The following is a 25189-nucleotide window of genomic DNA, read 5'->3' on the forward strand; positions in this document are numbered from 1 at the left end:
TGATTGGTCCGCCAGACCGCGGTGGCCACGCCCATCATCGCGTGGAGCGGACGGGGTGGACAGCGTCCCCTGCACTGATTGGTCCGCGGCGTCCTGGGAGGGCGGAGGCCACGCCCAGCAGCGCGTGAGGAGGGCGGGGCTGACCCCTCCCCAGCGCTGACTGGTCTGCGAGGAGAGGGGGGCGTGGCCCCGCCTGAACGCCCGCCCCTAGCTCCTCTCGCAGCCCACGGCGGCCACGCCCCCCGTCGCGTGCCGAGGGGGCGTGTTCGCGCGCGCCGCCCCGCGCTGATTGGCCCGTGGAGGGGGGGGCGTATCCCGTCCCGGGCGATGAATGGAGGTGGTGTGGCGCGACGGGGCTGCGTCCGCGCTGCGGGATGGGGGGCGGCAGTGGCGATGGTGATGCCGGTGGGGCCGCGTGCGGCCTGTGGCAGTGGGCGGCGGGCCCGCAGGAGCAGCGCCTGCTGGAGTTGTTCTCCTATGGGCTGGTGGCGCTGGGTGCCGTCTCCGCGCTGCTGCTGCACTTCATCCCCATGCCTTACGGGCGCTACTCGTCGCGGCGGTTCGGCTGGCTGCTGCCCGCCCGCCCCGCCTGGGCGCTGCAGGAGCTGCCCTCGCTCCTTGTCCCGCTCTGGCTCTGTGCCTGCGGCGGGGACGCGCTGGCCGCCTGGGCCAACAGGCTGCTGCTGGGCTGCTTCCTCCTGCACTACGCGCACAGGTGCTGCCGGGGGGGGCTGGAGGGGCGGGGTGGGGCCGGTCCTGTCGGCGAACGCTCGGCTGCTGTGCTCTGGCTGCAGGGACTGAGGCGCTGCTGGGAATTGTCCGTGGCAGGGGGGTTGGAACTCGATGGACTGTAACGGTCTCTTTCAACCCAAAATATTCTATGATTCGATGCGCTTGCAGCCCAGAAACCAACCCTATTTTGGGCTGCCTCAAAAGCAGCGTGGCCAGCAGGGCGAGGAAGGGGATTCTGCCCCTCTGTTCCTCTCTTGTGAGACCTCATCTGGCGTGCTGTGTCCAGTTGTGGAATCATCAACATAAGAGGGATATGGAACTGTTGGAACGAGCCCAGAGAAGGGCTACAAGGATGATCAGAGGGCTGGAGCACTTCCCATACGAGGACAGGCTCAGAGAGTGAGAGAGTTGGGCTTGTGCAGCCTGGAGAAGAGAAGGCTCTGAGGAGACCTTATAGCGACCTTCTGGTACCTGAAGAAGACTATAAGAAAGCTGAGGAGGGACTGTTTACCAAGGCTTGTAGTGATAGGACGAGGGGCAGTGGGTATAAACTGGAGAGGGGCAGATTTGGAGTAGACATTTAGAGGAATAGGTTGCCAGGGAAGTTGTGGATGCCCAATCCCTGGAGGTGTTTAAGGCCAGTTTAGATAGGGCTTTGAGCAGGCTGGTCTAGTGGGATGTCCCTGCCCGTGGCATGGGGGTTGGAATTAAATAATCTTTAAGGTGCCTTTTAAATGAAACCATTCTTTGACTCTATGATTCTAATTGGTTTTAATTATTTAACATAGTAATTGCTAAGGTCTCTTCTGCTTCATTACATTAAGGTATTGTCTGTTTTAACATGAGCCAAACAAGTAATCGTGGTGGTGCCTGCTGCTTTGCTTTGCTAGTGTGTGGTGGAGTGCCATGGCACCTTTAGGGAGCAGCATAGAAGTGGGGTGTTGAGCACTCTCTCAGGGTGCAGCTGAAGCTCTCCTGATAACCCCTGTTTAAGCAGTCGCTTGACCAGATAGTCTTGATGACCCTGAGTTCCGACAAGGAAGGTTCAGCTCTGGATGCTGAAATAAAGTAGTTCTAGCATTGTGAAAGAGTAGCTATATTCCAATTAAGCCTTTGCATGTCGTATTCCAGCTCAGAGTATTCAATTGTTCATTAAAATACTGGCAAAACTGAGGCTGAAAGCCTCATGTTGCTGTGTAGTCAATGGTATTTGGGTATTTTGTAGAGCTACTCAGCAGAAGGCAGCTCAGATAGATCTCTGATGAAACTTCGTTGTTCCCTTCAAGTCGTTGACTGTAGTTACTGGCAGTACTCCACAAGTAATTCTGCTGGTACATTAACTCAGCAGGGAGATTCGTCAGGCTAGTGTTAAGCCTAGTGTGTGGCTGACACAGTTGATTTTCAGTGTTTATTTTGGGAGGCTGTTGGTTTTGACTGAAAGCATTTTACATCCTTGTGGTTGAGAGAGATGCAAAGTACAGTTGGCCTGGTAGCTGACTGTCTTTGTAAACCCAGTAGTGTGTCTTTATTGCCTTTTTTCTGTTCTAAGGAGTAAAGAGATTAGATTTGGCATGAGATCTTTAACTTGTCCTTGATGCCTGGGAAGAGCTAGAAACCTGAGGCAAAGATTTGTATGGAAAGCTGAGCTGTGCTGCAGTTTTTTTTTTCCAGGTGCTTATTGCTGTTGCTGTACTGAGGGACTGAAACTTATGTGAACATACATTGGAAGAGACCTGTTACTGAGTTATGCTTTTTGTAATGTAGCAGGCTTTAAATACTCAATGAATTTGTCATGCCTTCTTGAATGTAGTTATGATTTTGCTTCCTCTGGAAAAAGTAATTTGAAGCAGTAGTCCTTGAGGAGCTGGAAAACATGGGAAGAAGGATCAGCCTTCAATAATCCCACTTCTATATCATTATATGTTGTAACTAAATTGATAGGTGATTGGGTGTTGGCTAATTACATAGGGCAGAACACACATTCACCTGCTTTGCTTGTTTGGAGCTTGTTTGTATACTCAGGTAATCCCTGGGGAAAAACAATCAAGATTTCTCTCACAAATGGGAGGGTAGTGATGGATTTGTCATGTCTTCAGCAGGTGTTGTAAGTTAGACCACAATTGTCAAGGCAAAGCAATTAATGGTTTTAATTAACTCTTAAGGCAAGGATGAAACTGAGCTCAGTGAGGTTCATTTCAAGGAGATTGATTCTAACTTCTGGAGGTGCTGGTGGGTTTGTTGTAGGTGTTGCGTGACCTAGCTCATTTCAGAAGCCTTGATGGTATTACTGAGGATTTAGGAACAAAAGAGGACAAAAATATGCTGTGTTTAACATCAGTTACCTTTATGGCTCTCGTCAAAGTAACTGACTTGGACTAAGAGTTCAAAATCTCTGTCGTAAGAGGAGAGTGGGCTATCTTGTAGCTCCAATTAGGCAACAAAATTAAAATTTAGGTGTTAGAACAAGTATAACTATCCTTCTTGACTGGGATCAAAGACTCTTCTGAGGGGTGATGAGCAGAATAATATGGGCTGTGAATTACAGTTTTGGACATCAAACATATCTTTAATGCTAATGCATTGTTTTTTTTCTCTCCTTGTTTGCTATAGGGCGCTCATATTTCCTCTTCTGATTCGGGCAGGAAAACCAACACCGTTTTTCACTTTTGTGTTAGCGTTTCTGTTCTGTGCTTACAATGGATACTTGCAAGGCCGAAGCTTAAGCAACTATGCAAAATACCCTTCAGGCTGGTTAAGAGATCCATGTTTCATTACAGGTGAGTTAAAGCATGTTATGAGACCGTTAGGTGTAGTTTTCCTTTGTCTTCACAGCCTCGTATTTTTTATTATAGTATCTTCAATCCCATTTTATAACTTTTCTCATGGTTCATTCTCTTGTTTGCTGTAGCTGGAAGCCTTTTAACCTTTTTCATTTTACAGCTGTGAATTTACACTCCTTCACACAACATCAGTGCTGCCAGATGAGCTGACTCATCTTTATTGTGTAATACCAAAGTAAATATGGGCTGTGTATTTTATTTCAATCTAGGAACTTGAGACCTTAAAGAGAACTAGCAGTGTGCAAGTTTAGAAGAAACAAAGCGGATTTTTCACATAATGTGTAGATAAAATTGAATCCCATGTTTCTTGATGTCGTAGGTACTAAAGGTTTATATGTGGTCAAACACAAGTGAACAAATTCATGAAGTAAAAATCCAGTAAGGGTTGCTGCTAAAAACAAAGGTACGACTTATAATGACTAAAGTCCTTGATGTTGGGGTAATTACACATGCATGCACATATGTGCACCAACCCACCCACCTTTGTAATAGGAGTGGATTTTGTCAAAGAAGTACAAAACCGGCCCATGAGGACTGAGGTAGAGAGAATGATCATTCATTCCGATCAGGAAGTGAGCTTACGTTTATACGTGAAGCCATGTTTATGATTAAATAGCCAAGATATTTAGTGACCAAGTATTAGGTTTTCCTTGTTTTGTTGTATAGGTATCTTTTGCCTGCTGAGAGAGCTGGGGTTGTTTAGCCTGGAGAAGAGGAGGCTGAGGGGAGACCTTATTACTCTCTACAACTACCTGAAAGGAGGTTGTGGAGAGGAGGGAGCTGGGCTCTTCTCCCAAGTGACAGAGGACAGGACAAGAGGGAATGGCCTGAAGCTCTGTCAGGGGAGGTTCAGGTTGGATATCAGAAAAAAATTCTTCACAGTAAGAGTCATTGGGCACTGGAACAGGCTGCCCAGGGAGGTGGTCGAGTCTCCTTCCCTGGAGGTGTTTAAGGAACGGGTGGATGAAGTGCTGAGGGACATGGTTTAGGGAGTGTTAGGAATGGTTGGACTTGATGATACAAAGGGTCCTTTCCAACCTTGTGATTCTGTGATAGTGTCATTTTCCAAGGAAGTCTTTACAGAAAGATCTTTTTGATATAAAGATAAGCCAGAATATTTTGCCTTGTCAGTCAAAGACAGAATACTGGGCTGTGTGAATCCTTGATCTGGTCCAGTACCGTTGTTGTTCTGGAGCCAGAGCAAGTTAGTTTCTTGCAGACTACTTCTTATTCTTGCTATAAAAGGCTTGAGTTTTTCTTTACTCTGCTATTATTGTGGATGACAGCAGAGGACCACTGTGCTAAATGCTATCATGACTATAGGATTGATGAAATGGAAATAAAAATAGATTATCTTGATGGAGTACAAGGGGAATGAATTTGGTGGGTGCAGGCACTTGGATATACTTGAAATTCTATTGGTACTATTGAAGCTCCAGTATCCTTAGACTTGGATCCAACAAAAACCTGATTTGAAGATCAGCTGATCAAAACTGCTGAAGACACTGATGCAATGTCAGATTTTTCTGGTGTCCTAGTTCAGTAACTTAAACAAAAGATAACTCAATACAGTGCTGTAAACAAATGAGTCAGGAGCCATGAATCAGTTCCTCCTTACTGAAAGATCTTTAAAAAAAGTCCAAGACTGTTCCTCAGATTCCCTTGGGCTTTGTTTTTAGTTTCAAGGATTTCTTAAAGATGTTAATGTATGAATGATAACAGGTTTATCTGCCTTTAGTTACGAACGCTTTTGTGGGTGAAATAGTTCTGGTTGTTTTTTTGGGTATTTCTTTTGGGATTTTTTTGTTGGTTTGTTTGTTGAGTTTTTTTTCCCAAATAGGAGCAGTTTGGAATATATGTTTATATAGATATTTATTTCCATTACTGTTAATCGTAAGAGATGTGTTGCTTTCATGACTGTTGTAAGTCAAAATATTACCTTCTAAAGTTACCTTGGAAAGTAATAAGGTGGGGATTCCTGAAACACATAGCTACCATTTTAAGTGTCACTCTGACTTTTTTGAGACTATTATTACTATTAATCTTTAGGTGAAATTTGGCATGGCTGTGAAACAGCCCAACCTAAGACTTTCTTTTGTTCTTGTAACTAGAATATTTTTGGGGCTTTCTTGCTTTTGTTTTGTAGTGCATGTCAACATAATTGGAACACAGTGAATATTTATAATTATTTGGTATTCATCCCAGCTAGGTACTTCAGGTATCTGGAGTTCACACTTGTAGCTTTGGTCAACTCAAATGCAGATGTGCTGTATCGTACACTGAATACTTCCTGAACTGTCACTGAAATGTGACTATTTATAATTACTAAAAAAGAAAAATTGAGTAGAAGATTAGAAAATAACAATAGCAAGGAAGCATGTTTGCTAACAAGATATTTCTTCAGTCTGTCTGAAGTTACATGTAGAAAAGAAATGGGAGAATTTCTACAAGTAGCAGCCAGAGAGGCTTCAGTAGCTGGAAGCTGAAATGAGAGAAACTTGTGGTGAAGACAGAAATTTGGAGAAATGAGGCTGATTAACCATCATGGTGGGGGGCTTCAAGCTTCTTGTGTTCTCTGTCTGTTGGGTCTTAGTATAAAGATTTACTGGCTATTTTCAGATGTTTAGGAGTTACTTGTGGGAAAACAATAGCTTATATCTACACCGGCTTATATCTACTTGGAGAAGCAAAACAGATTTGATGTGGTTCCCTGATGGTTTCTCTGTACTGTGTGTTGGTTTAGTTCAGAGCCATGAACTCCTCTCTTTTCAGAGGAAATGGAGATGTTCAGCTTCAAATGCAGTACAACACTTGATAAAATCATGACCTTGCAAACCAGTGTGGGAACAACTTCATAATCTTTCAGCTTAAGCTTTAAGCATGTCTGAAATAGTGAATGCTACAAACAGGGGTATATGCACCTGTTTTACCTTTGTGTTCTTTCCTAATCTATCTGTACTTATAGCTAGATATTCTTTATTTCCTTTGCTGGCTTTAATGTCATCAAACCCTTTGCAGTACGTCATATTTCTTTTCTTACTCCTTTAATCCCCTTTTCAACTACTTCTTCCTAATGTCCATGGCCTACCCTTCTATGTGTTAAAGCACTTTTCTTCACAGCAGCTCCGCAAAGCAGAGCAGTACCTGTAACTTTAAAGATGCAGGTGACAGAACCCCAGTGCTTAGTCTCTTGCGTGAGGCTTTTTGTGGCAGTCATGCAACCAAACACACGTGCCATCTCTGCTTTCAACACAGAACAGACATAGAGAGCATAGGCATTGTCCATATCTGGATATGGTCTTATGACCAAGGTATGTGGGTTAGTCAGTGTCTCTTCTAATACCTATAGGCATCTGGATGCTCCAGATGTTCTTGTGCCACCTTGGTAAGACTAACCACAATCTAAGGTGAGGAACTGGTTCACCTGAAGTGTCTACCCGCTGCTTTTAGCACAACAGTAGAAACTAGCCTCCTGCTGTTTCTGTCAAGCACCACGAAATTCAAAGTGGGGACATGAGCCACACAGCAGTTACCATACTGTCACCCTGAAATAGCCTGCAGAACAGGAGTAGGTCTTTTTGCATGAGATTCTATATGGGTGAGGGTGAAGAGGGTGCTGGTGCAACAACATAAACGTGCTCTTCTGTTGCATTAGGTCATTTGGTAATAGAGACCTGGTTACTGTCCCTGAGCAAGGACAATAGTATGAGCTTCCTAGTATGAACCCAGGCCTTAATCTCTAGCTTTATCCTGATGAAGCAAAAAGGCCTCTTGAGTTTAATAGTTTGTGTGATGTGATGTAAGTTACATGGTGCATCCTGTGATTCTGAGAATCTGCTGGAGTATGCTGTGGCTCCCTTCCTGTTTACATATTTGTTTGCCTCAGGTGGAAGATAAGTCACGCAGATCATGGTACATACACAGCTCTTGGCTTTGTAGAGTGCCGTACTAGGATTCAGCCATGATGAAAATCTGAGAATGAGGACAGTGAAGTGTAATGCCCATAGAATATAGGTCCAGGGAACGTGATTATGCAGCACTTCAGTGGATCTGCATATCAGGGGAGTGCTGTGAAAAGAGCCTACATTCATCGGCTTGCGGTCCATGAAGAGAAATTTGATTGCTTCCTTCTGACATGTGGTAGTTTTCAAGTAAGAGTAGTAAAAATGCACAGAGTCAAATGTGATGGCATTTTGGAGAAATCAAAGGGTCTCTGATTTCTTCTCCTGAAAGAAATTCAGCAATCTTTCTAGAAGTGCTACTAATTTTTAATATAGATTTTTCCTCATGCTGGTGCTGAGGTGAATTAGTAGAAATATTTTTTACACTTACATCAAATTAGTCTGTGTGCTTGTTAAGAAAATCATGCTTATCTATCAATAACACTCCTTGTTTTCCAGGGTACTCTCAATCTTCTTTGGCAAGTAGCAAACTGGTACATAATTGCTAATGCTAAGAGAAGCAGACTGTTTATTTCTGGATGCAGTAGAGCTTCAAGGTTCTCTGCAGAGATCTGTTTTGAAGGAAAAAAAAAATAAAACTGTCTAGCTTACTAAAAGTAGAATTCAACACCATTTGAATTATTTACTCTATAGTTGTGAATGTTGTCAATATGAATTAATCTGTGAATTCCTAATTATGTTGAGCTAATCTATTTCATGATGATGTAATTGCATTGAATATATATATGTGAAAACATTACAGTAAGATTTTGCTACAAAAGGTGCTTTAGGTATGGCATCTACATGCTTTGCTGATTGAAATTTGCTGCACTTGTGCTGTAGGAACAAAATCTTAAACATGCTTTTTCACAGGAATAAATTCTGCCACTAGTTTGGTAATGTAAGCAGATTGTAACATGCTAATCAAACACTTTATTTCTATAGTTGAATATGGAAAGAACTTTCACGCATGAACCTCAATTTCTCTGCAGAGTAGTCATTTCCTAATCCATGTAGAAGCAGACAGCTAGATTATTTAGGTAAATGTAGACCCCAGGGACACAGAGATGAATGCTTCCCATCTAACAGCTTCTTTGAGAGACGAGATCTGCTTACATCTGTAGCTTCACTTTCAAATGTAGCCTAGGTCTTGGTAAATTAGTCTGACAACCTACTAGTCTTGCAACATAGCCTTAGATATCTGGATATCCACTTAGTGGTTTTGCTGAGATGGTCGTTCTGCTAGACTTTCCAGTACTGAATGAGAACCTTTTGAAAGGTTTAAGTTATGGGCACAAAAAAGGTGAAGCTCTCTTTATCTGGCCTGTGAAGCGATTGTGCTCTAGAAGCACATCATTGGCATTTTTTTGGTAGTTTAAATAAAAATCGATAACTTTGGAGGTGAATTCAAAACAATACACTGGATCTACCCTCAAACGCCAATCTTGTCTACTCCTGGTAACAAGAAATGCTGCTTTTAAACGAAAATATCTTAGAATCATTAAGGCTTGAAAAGAACTCCAGTCCAACTTCCAGCCCAACACCACTGTGACGACTAAACCATGTCCCAAAGTACCACATCTACATGCTTTTTGAACACCTCCAGGGAAGGAGACTCCACTTCCCTGGGCAGCTGTTCCAATGCTCGACCACTCTTTTGGTAAAGAAATTTCTCTTAATAACCAATCTAAACCTTCCCTGGCATAACTTGAGGCCATTTCCTCTTGTCCTATCATGTGATACTTAAGAGAAGACATGAGGAAGAATTTATTCACTATGCGGGTGATGAGACACTGGCACAGGTTGCCCAGGGAATTTTGGATGACCCTTCCCTGGACGTGTTCAAGGCCAGGTTTGATGGGACCTTGGGCAGCCTGATCCTAGTGGGAGATGTCCCTGCCCATGGCAGGGGGGTTGGAACTAGATGGTCTTTAAGGTCCCTTCCAACCCAAAACATTCTATGATTCCATTATGTGACTCCTTTTGAGTTACCCAATGCAATTATGGCAGCAGGACAAAAGGATGCAGAATGTGACAGTCTCGGCTTCTAGAAAAGCATGGTATGAATGGTAAAACCATTCTGCCAAATGACAGGAATAAATGGTGTGTGAATCCATTCATAATTTTATTATTCTTTTTATTGTACAGAAGTCTGCTGTGAAAACTCTCTTGTATTGTCAGTAAAAAAAAAAAAACAACAACAAAAAAGACTGAGATATATCCCTCTGTCAGGAATGAGAGTAGGTATTTTGGTGTTTAAAATTTTAGTCCATTTGGTTTTCTATGTCGAAGTTAGGGGAATACATACATTCTATCTGTGTATATATGTACATACCTACCTTTATAGAAGTCTAGCAACATAAGAATAAAGTTCATACTTAGAGTACTATTTCTAATTAGACCTCTGTTGATTACTGTGAGCTCTTCTGACCAAAGAGCTCATTGTAAGACTGGGATTGTGCAGAATGTCACCACAATTGCTTTATACTACTTATGCTGCTGGTACTTTGAGGATAATATGCCTAATACGTGATCTTTGACTGTACCTGATTTTCTGAACAAGTGCTTTGGCTCAGTGTATTAAAGACAGTATTTTAAATATTTCTTTTCAGGTATTTTAGGGTGGCTAATTGGCATGGCAATCAATATACATTCTGATCATATTCTCAGAAATCTGAGAAAACCTGGGGAAACTGGTTACAAGATACCAAGAGGTGAGTAAAAATGTTACAGAAATTTATATAGCAGAAGAAGCATCTCTCACGTGCAGAGAGCTGGGACTGCTTAGTCTCGGGAGGGATCTTATCGATGCGTATGAATATGTGATGGGAGGGAATAAAGAAGGTGAAGTGAGGCTCTTCTCAGTGATACGCAGTGACAGGACTAGAGGCAGTGGGCACAAATCTCTAACATGTGAGATTACATCTGAACACATGTTTTTCTGTGAGGGTTGTCAAACACTGCAACAGGTTGCTCAGAGCTGATGGAATTTTTGTCTGCAGTCATGCTCCAAACTGGACTGGACTTGATCTTGGTCAACCTGCTCTAGTTGACCCTGCTTGAATTGGTTGGGATTGGACGGCATGATCTCAAAAGGTCCCTTCCAACCTAAAATGATCCCATGTAGATGTGACCTCCTAAAGTCTGGTGCATTTTTGGTGTAGCTAGCACTCTATGATAAAAGATGAAACTAGAAATAGCAGTTTGTTTACCCCAAGAAGTGATTTAATAGTGTGGGGAGCTTATTTCCTTCCTACCCCCACCCAAGCCAAGTATCCTAAGGCATCTGTTTCGTGATATTGCACAGCGCGTGCAAGTCTGGGAATTCCTTGACCAACTTTGGCTATATTTTTTTAAATTTGTAAAAATGTAACAGTACTTTACAACTTTTACAAGAATCAGCAAAGTTAAAATATGTCCTTTATTACACTTGGAACAGATGTGTGTAGTCCCACTGGTAAAGCATGTAGTGAGATGTTATCACTAACATTGGAATTAGGGTGAAAGTTCTTATCTTTATAAAAAAATTCCCAGCAAGTGAGTACTGGTTGTTTGTGGTTTACAGCCAGTTGCATGTATTTAACACAGACTGCCAATTATGTCTTTCACGGAGTGTCAGGGCTGAAGCAGTAGCCCTGACAGGGTACGGGCACAAAAGGGCAACATATTTTTAGCTGGAGGATAAATTTTGAACTTTAATTCATAGTAATAATGATATTCATAATTAACTTTTTCTGAAGTACTTTAAGAAATTAAACATTGTATACTAAGTAACTCTGAAATTATGTTCTAGGACTTTTAGGGGAGAGCATATTTTCTATTTTTACATATTTTAAAGAAGGTTTAGTTTATGATCAAAGAGCCAGCTTGATATCATCATTAAGTAATGATTTACAGAGGCATGAACTCATTTCTCATCTGGTTTTCTTTCATGATTTAAAGAGGAGAAATGGACTTGGATAAAGTCTGTCTCGTAATAAAGTCTGAAGTGATTCTTGATCCAGCTTGAACTGAAAAACACTGCCTTTAAAAGTTGTATAGAGACATTAGTGCTATAGGTTTTATTTGACTTACAGTAAAAGACAGCATTAAAAATATCTTTGATTTAGGTGCTTTTCAAATATCTCTGTCCTGCTTTCAGGAGGGATGTTTGAGTATGTCAGTGGAGCCAACTTTTTTGGAGAGATCCTGGAATGGTTTGGGTTTGCCCTTGCTTGCTGCACCATTGAAAGCCTTTCGTTTGCATTGTGTACGCTTTTCATCTTGGGTTCAAGGGCAAAACAACACCACCAGTAAGTATTTATATCTTATAATTTCTGTTGTCTTTATGCCACACTTCATTTCTGTTTCACAAATTATGCCTCATGCCATAAGGATGTTGCAGAGCAAGTCTTGTGAAAGACTGCTACTGCAGTGGAGAATATGACAGAGAATAGTCTGAGTAGTATTAAGCACGGCAGAATTTCAGTGAGTTAGTACTGAGCATGAAGACACTCAGTGTACAAGGAGGTGGTCAAAGTAACGTATAAATGAACATAGTTCATCCAGAGTCTATAAAGATGATAGTCGACTTTGCGAAAGTTGTCTTAATGGATCATATACTTTCCCTTGCAGGTCCAACTTGTTTCTATGATATTAATCTTGTAAGTCACTAAAGTCTTCTGTAACGGGCACACGTTATAGTCAAGTGTATATCATATTGTCTATAATCAAATGTACAGACAGTAAGAAAACAATTCTGGTAGATGATGTTTAATAGTTTCTGCTCTGTCATTAAACAATCTGACTGCTAAGGTACTGTATGCATAATGTGGCTTTCATGGTAACAGAAGGAAAATTTCAGAAGAGTTGTTTCCTGGAGGAATTCTCTTTAAGGAATAGCATGTTTAAAAGAACTTAAACACCTTAATCTTATTTTGGTTATTTTCACATTCCTGCTTTGGTTCCAAAGCTTGGTGGCATAAGAGGAAATAAACATGAGTTGACAGAGCAAATAGATTGAAGAAATTGCCATTGCCAACAGTCTGCACCTGTGACTGTGTCTAGTGGAGTCTTGAAAGCCTCCAGAAAAGGAGGTTTTCCTGCACCTTGTTTGTACAGTGTTCCAGGTCTGTATTGCACTCCCAGTAAAGAAGTTTTTCCTACTATCCAACCTAAACCTTCCAAGCCTGTCACCTGTGACCATCTTTCCTTGTTTTACCACTTGCTATTACTGAGCAGAGCCTTGGAATGTTTTGGGTTGGAAGGAGTATCTGGAGGTTGTCCAGTCATCTGGTCTGACCTGCTCAAAACAGGGCTAACTGCAAGGCTATACCTGGTTGCCCAGAGCCTCATCCAGTTGAGTTCTGAGTGTCTTTAAGGGTGGAGGCTTCAGCACATCGCTGGCAAAAGATTTTTTCATGTTCTCACAGGGAAGAAGGTTTTTTCCCTTACATTCATTTGGAATTTTCCATATTTAAACTTTTATCCCCTGCCACTTGTCCACTTGCACCTTCAGGAAAAGTCTGTCTGTCTTCTCTCTAATATCGCTGTAGGTAGAGGAAGACTGCAATTATATCTGCCTCTTAACTTCTTTTCCAAGTTGAACAAGCCTACTTCCCTCAACTGCTCTTACATGCAGCTATGAAGTTGTCTTAATGACCATCTGCTGCATTCCTCTCCAGTTTGTGGACATCTCTGTTGCACAGGAAGCCAGAAACTGGAGACAATAATGCAGATACTGCTGAATACTGGAGATTAAGCACTTCCGTTGACTTGATGACGCTATGATTGGTAAAACAGGGCAGTATGTAGTTAGCTTTCATCATTACAGGGATCCATTACTGACTCATGTTCTACTTGTCCACGGGGCCACCTATGTCCTTTTGTGCAGAGCTGCTATCTAGCCAGTCAGTCCCTGGCCTGCACTTTTGCTTGGGGCTATTGCATTCCAGCTGTGAAACTTGTCTTTCATTCATAGGTTTTCACATTTGTCTTAAATAATTTCCCTTCCAATACCTGTAGGCAGCAATAACAGAGCCCCTTAGTCTCTTCCTTGCTAGTCTAAGCAGTGCTAGGTTTCTCAGTCTCCCCTTGTGTAATACATTCTTCAGGCTCAAAGTCCATGGTTGATTTTTGTCTGTCTTAAGCCTTGACAGCCCTCGTTCAGAGCTCTTGACTTGCAGAACGTTCTGAAAAGCTAAGGGTTGAAGGATGTAATCTATGCTGAAGGAGAAGTGCGTAAAAATGAAAGACGGGTACAGGAAAAAAAAACACAACTAAAAAATAGCAAATTCATTTAAGTGAAGAAATATTTTGGTGTAGTCTTTAGTTTGAAAAACTTAGAATAAATGAAAAGGATAAATAGTGCAATGCTGGTGTTCCACAGCTGCAGGTTATCATGCGTTGCATGTTTTGTTCTCTACTTATTCCACCTTTGATCTTATAATAGCATATTATCATAGCTATTGATAATATGAACACCTGCACCTTGGAGGAGCCCAGATGAAGTTAATGCTTTTTTTTTTTTATTTTACAGAAGCAGAAGAATAAATATTTGAAAATGGGAGTGAAAGTTTGTTACTTAAGGTGGCCAGACAAATAACATTTGGTAGTGCTATGCATTTATTCTCCTAAAATTGTCTGGATTTGAAAATAGGGATAGTCTTCAAGAGGGATTAGCAGTAAGGCTAGTATGTTTGTAACATTCAGTGTGATTATCCAAGTCCTGACTAGAACTAAAGATGTTTCTGTCCTGAGCAGGGCTGTTGTTCTGGTATGTAAAGTAGCCCTTGCTTCCATGTGAAGCCATTATACAACTTGGCATGCTGCCCCCATGAATGTTTATATTTCCTTCCCCGCCCACCTTCCCACCTCTTCTAAAACGCAAATACTCAGGATGCATAACAACATGCGTTTTGCAACAACAGGCTGTTCCTCCCCTGGTTGCTCTTAATGCATCTGTTTGATTTTTTTTTTTTTTCCCATTGCTGGCGGCAGTAACTTGGTTTCATTGTAGTTGGTGGATAGATGTCTTTAGGATGAGTGTGGTAAATGGCAGCTCTCTATCTAGATGAGAGTAGGTTCAAGAGATATTTTTCTGGTTTGTAGCCAGAAAATATATGGATTAAATTAAAGGAATTGTATAATTAATTTCCTTGACAATATTTTGGAGACTCAATCCCCATCTGGTTTTTGTCTTTCTTTTTCAGATGGTACCTTGAGAAATTTGAAGATTACCCAAAGGACAGAAAAATTGTGATCCCATTTATTTACTGAGCTGTGCTTCTAATGCTCTTTTTTAAGTAGCTACTTATTGTAACAGCTGACATTTTACAGGTGTTGGCAGTTTAACAACATGCTCTCATCACTGTGACAAAGCCTTTGTATCAGTGCTGCTATTACCTCTGCTTTTCCTCTTGATGAATACCCAGAATCTGATGAGTGTGCAGAATAGGAACTGAATGCTTTTCCAACAGTGGAGCACCATCATAAATACATGAGGCAATGCATCTGAATTCACATCACGGGAAGTATTGTACAGGAGTTCTGATGCTTCCTTTTCTGCCTATGCAGGCTTCTGCTGTTTCCACTTAATCCTTTCTTCCTCCCACCTGCATTTCCAGGAAACTGATGATGCGGACCAGAGATATTAGATGAGTTGCTTTTAGGTGAGATACAGTGTTCTTCCCCCTCTTTGTGCTGTGACGCAGATATGGACACTGTAGAGTTAATACCACTTACATAAAGAGCTATAGTGCTATCTTTCCCAAATAGTACACCAAGATTGTCATCTACCTCTCAAATTATCTCAATATTCAATGTGTTTTCTCTCAATGCTATTTTTAAAAGGCATTCCTTACTTGGAGTACTTAGGCCAGCCAAGCACTGTTAACAATGTTTTTTAACTTTACAAAAAAAAGTAAGTTTTATTTTTTTTTTAAATTCTCTTACTGTGCTGTTTGGGGCGGGGGTGGCAAGTGAGTGTATTCCTTCTCCTATTAAGTCTGGATGATTTTTGTTTTCAAAAAATCTGGAATCTTTTAGTAATGCTTCTTTTATTAATATCAGTCTCATACCCCCTACATTGTTTTTTACTGAAGAACTCCAGAAGTGTTTCCAAAACATGATGGTATCCCAAGCATATGGACTTCTAAGTTCCGGGCACATCTGTGCCCTTTATGTGTCTAAGAAATTCTTAGAATTGCTGAAAAAAAACCCCAACAGTCCAAGAACCAATCCAACAATCAAATAATAATAATAGTTGCAAAGCAAAGAAAGCAAAAACCCTAAACAAACAAAAAAATCAAGATTATTTCCCATAAAACCCCAAAACTCTGCTAGCATACTTTGGAATTAATAGAAATCAAACTCTTTGCCAAGTGTCTTATCTGTTTACACTGGATCTGTTGGGTTATGTTGGGTTAATCAAACCAAATTGGTATTATAATTGGGCAGTTTCTGAGTTTTTTAGTATGGTATTGTCTAAATCTTGAAATCCTGTCTTTGCTATTGAGTTACACTGCTGTTGTAATCAAAGTAATGTCTGTGATGAACTATACCTTTAAAATTTTAGGTTTAAAAAAAGTACGTTCAGGAAATGGACAGTGGAACAGGGCTTTGTGTCCTGAGCTTCTGCTTAATAGTTGTTTCTTCCTCCTGTGCTTCCTGTCATGTTTATGTAGTACTTATTGCACTGAAGTCTTGGCTGTCGTTAAGGATTTATTCAGTGGTATCTGTAAGTGTAACAAAATTCTATAGTTACTGACTGAGATAGTTGAAGGAGGGGAGATAAACAGGTAGTCCTGCTGTGATAACCTGCCTACAGCCAAGCCACTGGACTGCCAGTTGCTCTGCATAATGTTTACTTGGATAACTGATACTGCTGTCAGGCAATAATCATTCCTTTGACGCTAGTGTCAGTGCTTGATTCTCAAATTGTTTAATAGTTTCTTTAGTGTTTACATCTCTTTCCTTAGTGTTTTACAGGAAATTTGAGGCTTCCCCTGTTGCTTTTGTTATCACACTGTAAATTTAGCACTTTATCCTAGCTGTTTTGATGAACACTCAGTCATGAATTTCCCTGAGGAGAGGATGACGGGGAGGATGATGCTGAAGTGGAGTTAGTAGACAATAAAAGTTAAGTAGAATCAATTAAAGCATATTCTGAAGAAAATTTTAGAAACCTAGTCTTGCATATTACGATAGTTCTAAATCCTGTCACATCCTTCCAGCAGTTTTTTAAACCTTGGTATCTAAATCATCCTGCTATCAAAATCTGGGAAAAATTGGGGGAAAAAACACAGGACTCAGAGTGCTATCTACTCTAGATGTTTAAATACTTGCATAGTTTATGGTGAATTAATATCTTATATCTTTAGGGATATTTGTTAAAATCACTAATGAGGCAGCCAAACAAAAAAAAACAAACCTGGCTGCAGCACTTCAGACTGCAATTGTACCACCTCATTTTTAACTTCTATGGACAGGCAAAGATATTTTTTTAATAGTGAACAGTGAAATAAACTGCTCTGTATGTCTCCTTATATTGAAGAGCCGTAGCTTTCTAGTCAGTCTTTATTACAGTTTACAGAGCACTTGCATTGATGCCTCAGTTTTGCTCTAGTTCTATGCTGCTAAATATTTATCTTGATTAAAAGTTCAGCTGGTTTGCTCACATGAGGTTAACTTGTTTTACCTATAGCAGGATGTGGATCTTGAAACGTGATGCTCTGCCAGCTTATCTATGCTCTTCCTCTTTTTAGAGAAAAGGAAAAGGTCTAAGGGATGTGAATATGCTAGTGCATTTAGAAATTCTAGTTAATTTGATTATAAAAAAAGGAAGGAAAAATGGTTTTTTTCCTTTGTGTTATGTTCTCATTGTACTGCTGGAACCATACTTAAGTAAAGTATGGAATTTCTTTGAGGCAATTCATTAGACAACAAGACTTTGAGGAGCTGATGAGGGAAGAGGGGCTACTCTGTGGAAGAGGAGCCGGAGCAGAGACTTTACTCCTTTCTACAACTACCCAAAGGGAGGTTGTAGCGAGGTGGATGTTGGTCTCTTCTCCCAATTAACAAGCAATAAAACAAGAGGAAAGAGCCTCAGCTTGAGCCAGGGAGGTTTAGGTTAGATGTTAGGAACTATTGCTTCAATGTAAGGGTTGTTGAGCATTAGAACAGGCTGCTAAGAGAAGTGGAGTCCTCATCCCTGAAGGTATTTAAAAATGTGTGGATCTGGTGCTTAGGGACATGGTTTAGTGGTGGACTCAGCAGTGTTAGATTTATAGTTAGATTTGATGATCTTAAAGGTCTTTTTCCAACCTAAATGATTCTATGACTCTTGCATTTCAAGACCAAGTTACATTGGTGAAAAGCATATGATCAACTTGGTCAAATGCTAGAATTGCATTCTGTTTAAACAAGATCTCTTTGGTTTTTTGGTCATACTTCAGTCATGTTCCCTTCCCCTTTCAGAGTCTTAGAATTTTTCTGTTAGAAAATATTTGATACTAAATTTTTCTTGGAACTATACAATCTGAAAATAAACTGTTTTGCCCATTCCAGAGGGAGAAAACATCTATGCTTACTATTGGGTATAATATCCATAGCAATTTTTAACGGAGACGCTTCTATTCAGACTGCCTACATCTTTCCCAAGTATCTGCTACTAATAAAATATGATTTGCAGTATCTTGTTTGAATACTTTTTTCTGTTAGTAATCCTTGCTCTAACTTGTGGAAGCTGACCAAGGCTGTTGTACCTGCAATTTCATTATCCTAAATGAGGTCTTGAGAACTCTAATAGTAAGTTTGTACTAGAATAACCTAGATTCAGATGTGAACTTGATGAGATGCACTCAAAAAACCTGGAATTATTAAAAGTGGCAAGATAAATATTTGAGGTTATACATTCTTAATTATGTAAAACAAAGAATGCAGCTGAGATGTTCTACACTTGTGGTTAGAGCAAAGATTAATAGAAGCAGAGGCTACTCATTTGTGTTCTTGTGCTGCTAGATCATAGTGAGCTCTTAGTTTGGAACAACTGTAGCACATGCTGTTCCAACTGTTTTAATTGCAGTTTAACAGCCTGTTGTCTTTTTGAGGAATGAAAATAATGTACAAATGACTTGTCATATAAATTGTATTCTTTAAGCAGGATGCCTACCACAGAGTTTTTTGCAGCCTGTTTAGGAAAACAGCTCTAACACCTGTTTGTAAATTTAAATAAATTAATTATTTTAGTATGAAAATATCCCAGCCTGTTCTATACTACTAAATTTTACCAATAACAGTTACACTTGTTGGGGCAGCCTTTCACCCATACATCTGTCACTTTTGTGAGGAAATAGACCTGTGTGTAAAATTGCATCACTTTTTGCAGTGATATAACATATCTCAGCATGTGTGTGTCCACGCAAAAATGTACGTGAGCAAGCAATGTGGGAAATTCCTGTTGCAAGACAACTGAAGGGATGAGCCTAAAACAAGGTTTGCACCTGAGAGAGTGGCACAACTCTGTCTCGCTGATACTTAGTTTGTTTGTGTTAAAAGCAAAACAAATAAATTATATTTTTGTTGTGCACGAGTGGATGGTGACTGGAAGAAAGGTAAGATTGTGCCCATTTTTAAAAAGATTAGAAAGGATGACCCTGGGAACTACCGACCTGTCAGCCTCTCCTCTGTGCCTGGAAAGATCATGGAACAGCTCCTCCTAGAAGCTATGCTAAAGTAAATGGAGGACAGGGAGATGATTAATGGCAGCCAGCATGGCTTCACCAGGGGCAAGTCCTGTCTGACCGACTTGGTGGCTAACTGTGATGGGGTAACCGCAGCAGTGGACATGGGTAAACTGATGGATGTGATCTGTTTGGACTTCTGTAAAGTCTTCGACACATCCTTCTCTCTAAATTGGAGAGAGATGGATTTGATGGGTGGATGGTGAGGTGGATAAGAAACTGTTTGGATGGTTGTATTCAAAGAGTAGTGGTCAATGGCTCAAAGTCCAGATGGAGATCTGTGACGAGGGGTGTCCCTCAGGGGTCCGTACTGGGACCGGTGCTGTTCACTATCTTTATCAATGATATTGACAGCAAGATTGAGTGCACCCTCAGCAAGCTTGCAGATGACACCAGGCTGAGTGGTGTAGTTGCCACACCGGAAGGATGGGATGTCATCCAGAGGGACCTGGACAGACTGGAGAAGTGGGCCTGTGTGAGCCTCATGAGGTTCAACAAAACCAAGTGCAAGGTCCTACACCTGGGTTGGTGCAATCCCTGTTTTCAGTACATGATGGGAGATGATGTGCTTGAGAGCAGCCCTGTGGAGAAGGATTTGAAGGGTGCTGGTTGATGAGAAGCTCAACATGAGCTGGCAATGTGCACTCGTAGCCCAGAAGGCCAAACGTGTCCTGGGCTGCATCAAAAGAAGCTTGGCCAGCAGGTCGAGGGATGTGATTCTGCCCCTCTATTCCTCTCTTGTGAGACCTCATCTGGAATACTGTGTCCAGTTCTGGAATCCTCAACATAAGAGGGATATGGAGCTGTTGGAACAGGTCCAGAGGAGGGCTACAAGGATGGTCAGAGGGCTGGAGCACCTCCCATATGAGGACAGGCTGAGAGAGTTGGAGTTGCTCACCCTGGAGAAGGCTCCAGGGAGATCTTATGGCAGCCTTCCGGTACCTGAAGGGGTCTACAAGAAAGCTGGGGAGGGACTGTTTACAAACGCTTGTAGTGATAGGATAAGGGGCAATGGGCATAAACTGGAGACAGGCAGATTTAGGCTAGACTTTATGAAGAATTTCTTCACTGTGATAGTGGTGAGGCACTGGCACAGGTTGCCCAGGGAGGCTGTGGATGCCCCATCCCTGGAGGTGTTCAAGGCCAGGTTGGATGGGGCCTTGGATAGCCTGATCTAGTGGGATGTCCCTGCCTATGGCAGGGGGTTGGAACTAGATGATCTTTAAGGTCTCTTCCAACCCTAACTATTCTATGATTGTATGGTGGAAGCAACAGGTTATTTTTTCACAAGGATGGAATAGCACCTATATAAGAAGTGATACATCTGGTCTAACACCTCTCCAGAGATGGTGTGTTACCAGTGGACTAGCAAGAGTCTTGCATTGATGCTTTTGGTCCTTGTTCTGTAATATTTGCCGTTTCTTTTTTGGAAAAGTCTGTCTACCTCTCCAGCTTCTGAGAGGATATGGGTACCTGTGTCTGAAGACGGGCTGATAGCAAATCCACATGTTCTGGCTGTTCTGGGAGGGAGAACTCCTTTTCTCTGTGGCTATTGAAAGGGAAAATTAGTACAAACTTAGATATAAACCAGGAAAAAAAAAAAAAGCTGTGTGATCGTATCCATTAGCTGGGGTTCAAAAAAACAAAACCAAACCCAACCCTAATGCAGCACTGTCGAGACTAAATAAAGGCCTGTCTAATGTGAGCTGGCATAAACTGCTCTGAGTACTCGCTATTATTGTGTCCTGCTGGCTGTGGTGCTGGGTTGGGATCCAGCCTTTTTAATCCACAGTGGTGTACTGGTGAACAGACAGAGCAGCTTCCAGTTATGCTTCCCTGCTCTGACTGTGTTTATTGCAGGAGACCATGAGCCAGATGCCATGAAGAGCCAGGGTTTTGCTAATACGCAAATGGCACTGGGAAGAGAGCCTCGGAAACAGAAACTGGGTCTACTAATGTAGATTTGCAGGATTTAAATGTTTTGCAAGGATAAACATGTTTCCTCTTTCATTCTCTGCCTGCTTCTTTGAAAAATGGTTGCTCTATCAGAACAGGAGAACTGACTTGAAAGTCCCCAATAGTCTTTTGAAAGTGTTCAGCTGTTAAAGTCAAGTCATTAATATAAACTGACATCAATAACCAAAGATAAAAGGTCTTTAGGGTACTTGAAATAATCCTTGCAAATTTTACTAGGCCTCAGAACTGAAGACTAATAGATTAAGCATAATATTTGGCATGAACTATTGAAGTATGTGATCATTACTGATAGAACAAAGTAGTAGGAAAAGGAGTTTAGAAAAAAAGAACAGCTATGCAGATGCCATACAGCAGCTTAATCTTATGAAAGCCAAATGACCAAGAAACACCAGCTCTGAGAGAAAAACGAGCTGGGATATTTTTCATGAGCAAAAAGAGAACTAGTCTGTTGATGAACAGGATATATTTTTTATTAATTTTAAATTGAGATAAGGTAATAGATTTGAATACTTGGACCGTGTTTATTTCATATTAGTCATTAAAATAGTGAGGGTAAAAAACTTGGCGTTGTGCATTGAACCTGTGTTCATCCAGAGATTCCCATTTGAAGATACTCAAAAGCCTCCTTGAAACATAGTCTCTAGGTGCAGATAAATTAGGTAAGGTTCTTCTGCCTTAATACTTTAATTCCTCTACGTGTTCCCTCAGAAGTTTTCTTATAGCATTATTCCTGGACATAATTTTTAGATCCCTGGCTTACAGTCTTAAGGAGGGTGTCACGGACCACGTGGCAGCTGCCCGTCTTATCCAAGGCATGCTTGTTGAATTGAGCACAGCTTTCTCATTGCTTTCTAGCATGTTCTCAGCAATGTCTCCAAGAAGATACACTTAAATCTCTCAGAGCTATTTTTGAATTGGGGTGCTGTTTGGCCTGCTGAGGTGGAAGACCTTTAGTATACCTTTGAAGAGGTCCATTTGTGCTGTTAGTGTGATCAGGATGGAAGCAGCTGGGACACAGCACGTCCTCTTACCCCTCAAACCTCACCAGACAAGGATAATAATATGCTTGTGAAACTGAGTTTATCTTTTTTAACTAGACAAGTCTACTGAGGTAGATTTGTATGTATAGTATTTTGGTTTTAACTCCCTCTTTCTTTAAGTTCACTTTTTTGTTGTTTTGGATGTTAATAAAACTAGATATAATAAAGCGGGGTTCCATTCAAAACTGCCATATCCATGATATGTGATTCTCTCAGTTCTCAACCTCTTACTTCCTTTGCTCATTGAGGTCTGGTGTCCTCACTAGATACCACGTGGCTGTTGCTGGAGTTTCTTCCTCCAATTTCTCCTTCCTTTGTGAATTAGTCCCTGCAACTCCCTGCTTTCTTGATTCGCTGTCCTTTAAAATCTTGTTTTAAAGTATCTATTTTTCTCTTTCCCATATTCAGTCTCTTTGCTACTCTGCTGTAACTTCCTCTAATATATAAACTTCTAATAAAACACATAACTCCTGTTGTTATCAAATTTTCTCATTAATCATTATTTGCTCCTGTTTATGAAAATGTTATGCAAGTTTGTAGTGGGTTGACCCTGGCTGGACAGTAGGTGCCCACCAAGACACTCTCACTCCTCCTCCTTAACCAGACAGGGGAAGAATAAATACAATGAAGGGCTTGTGGGTCAAAATAAAGACAGCGAGATTACTCACCAGTTACCGTCAGAGGCAAAACAGACTTAACTTGGGGAAAGTAATTTAATTTATTGCTGATCAAAAGCCAGAGTAGGGTAATGACAAATAAGAACAAATTGCCTTCTCCCCATCCGTTCCTTCTTCTCTGGCTCAACTTCATTTCTCTGCACCACCAGCACAGGGAGACAGGGATTGGGAGTTCTGGTCAATTCATCATACGTTGTCCGCCACTCCTTCCTTCTCAGGAGGACTCTTCGCACTCTTCGCCTGCTCCCACATCGAACCCCTCCCACAGGAGACAGTTCTCCATGAACTTCTCCAGCGTGATCCTCCCGACGGGCTGTAGTTCTTCATGAACTGTGCCGTGGGTCCTTTTCATGGGGTGCAGTCCTTCAGGAACAGACTGCTCCAGTATGGATCCCTCATGGGGTCACAAGTCCTGCCAGCAAACCTGCTCCAACGCGGGCTCCTCTCTCCAAGGGTCCATAGTGGCTGCAGTGCAGGCTTCCTAAGAGGTCACAGCCTCCTTCAAACATCCACCTGCTCTGGTGTGGGATCTTCCATGGGCTGCAGGTGGATATCCGCTCCACCATTAACCTTCATGGGATGCAGAGTAATCTCTGCTTTCACTCCTCCTCCTCCTCCTCCTTCACCTTGGTGTCTGTAGAGTTGTTTCTGTTACCTCTCCTCACTCCTGTCTCCCAGATGCTGTTGTGCAGCATTTTTTCCCCCCTCTTCTTAACTATGCAATCACAGCAGTGCTGCTACCATTGCTGATGGGCTCAGCCTTGGCCAGCAGCGGATCCATTTCAGGAGCCAGCTGGCATTGGCTCTATCGGACACAGGGGAAGCTTCTGGCATCTTCTCACAAAAGCCACCCCTGCAGCCCCCCCCCCCCCCCCCCAAAACCTTGCCACACAGACCCAATACAAAGATTTCTTTTTATAAAATTGCAAAATAAATCAATTACATGGCACTTGTAGCGTAGGCAAGTGTCTTTTGTCAATTGCTTTAAGTAGTTTTCTTAAACTGAAACCATCATGCAGTGTTTTGGAAGGTAGACATTCCAAACCCCAATGGGTAATACACTGTAACTGCTACTTTGAAAAGGGCTGCTTGCAGAAGTCCATAAAAGTGAGTCTCAACTGGTATCATGGTGCTCAGCTAAGCAAGCTGGGAAAGAAGGAAACCCACAGAGAGAATTTTTAAATTCAGCCTTTCAGGGGCTTACAAATTTTGTCTGGCTTTGGGAGTTTTCTGCTGGTTTATTTTGGGTTTAGGTTGGTTTTGGGTTTGGTTTTTTTTGGGAGTGGTACACTGTCCTACCCAGTGGTGACTTCAGTTTTTGCCCTACTGCATGGGACAGAGGTGCTGGGAGCAGAACATGGTTTTGGAGTTAGAGAGGCATCCAGGCAAATCGACATGAAGGCCCATGAGACAGGCAGGAAACCAGGGATCTCTGCAAATGTCACATGGCATACACATAGCTGGAGCTCTCTAAAAGCACTTAGGTTTAAGGCAACAAGGTTTGACATGGCTTGGTGATCGCTTTTCAGTGTTGAAAAATTAACAAAGTAGAGGAAGACTGTGTTTTCCTGATCAGGATTTGGATGGAGAGGGACTGCAGCAGATGAAAATAACCACAGTCTATCACATGGAGCAAAGAATAAAAAACTAACAAGAATAAAGCGTGTGCAACCCTATTCACTCAATAGTTGGTAATTACAGCAATTACCCTGAAAGTTAAGCTTCAGACACACTGCAATAGCTGTTGTAACATAAGTGTAACAAATATAAGTGATTCAGTTTCTTCCTAAATATCCAGGTGTATGACCAAGCCTAAGTATAACAGACTTGTAACTTCTAGGTGTTAGGGGTTGCCAAATCCAGCAGCCTGAGAGAGGTGAGGCTGCTCCAGGCCCCCAGGTCCTGCCACTAACAAGGCTAAGCATGTATTCCCAGCAGGCACACGTACAAACGCCCATCTACAACACTTACATGCGTGTATGAGTGGTTGGTCACGCAGATCAGCACAGACACACTCAGCACACATGCAAACACAAACAGCACCAACAGGCTCATCCTGCTCCCCTCTCTGGCTGACTAGGATGAAGGCCAGACAGTGGAAAAATCTCCCAATGCTCATGTACTACGTGGATCCCCCCAGCAGCTGCACTTAGCTTCCCCGGTTTGCCCAGCAGCTGCCCCTGGATCCCAGTCTACCCAGTCACGGGCACCTGGACATATGAGCCCCTGAGACTGCAGCCCTGCTCCAGCTTCTGGTACAGA

The 25189-nt window shown here is 41.7% G+C and overlaps 1 protein-coding gene across 1 annotated transcript; it reads left to right on the plus strand.

Annotated features, from left to right (window-relative positions):
* Window positions 1-346: 346 nt before the first annotated feature.
* SRD5A1 (steroid 5 alpha-reductase 1) lies at window positions 347-23773 on the plus strand. The gene is made up of 5 exons (XM_054059772.1): window positions 347-715; window positions 3343-3509; window positions 10126-10227; window positions 11655-11805; window positions 14704-23773. Exons 1-5 carry the CDS (start codon window positions 375-377, stop codon window positions 14768-14770), a joined length of 828 nt encoding a protein of 275 aa, XP_053915747.1. The 5' UTR covers window positions 347-374; the 3' UTR covers window positions 14771-23773.
* Window positions 23774-25189: the final 1416 nt, after the last annotated feature.

The sequence above is a fragment of the Cuculus canorus genome, chromosome 2 (genome assembly GCF_017976375.1).
Source record: "Cuculus canorus isolate bCucCan1 chromosome 2, bCucCan1.pri, whole genome shotgun sequence".
NCBI classification, from domain to species: domain Eukaryota; kingdom Metazoa; phylum Chordata; class Aves; order Cuculiformes; family Cuculidae; genus Cuculus; species Cuculus canorus.

What these genes read in the sequence shown, in the direction of transcription:
- SRD5A1 (XM_054059772.1), top strand. Translation starts at nt 375, where the DNA reads ATGGGGGGCGGCAGTGGCGATGGTGATGCCGGTGGGGCCGCGTGCGGC. An exon ending in CTCCTGCACTACGCGCACAG is followed by an intron (nt 716 to 3,342) that starts GTGCTGCCGGGG and finishes TGTTTGCTATAG; the next exon opens with GGCGCTCATATTTCCTCTTC. An exon ending in TGGTTACAAGATACCAAGAG is followed by an intron (nt 10,228 to 11,654) that starts GTGAGTAAAAAT and finishes TCCTGCTTTCAG; the next exon opens with GAGGGATGTTTGAGTATGTC.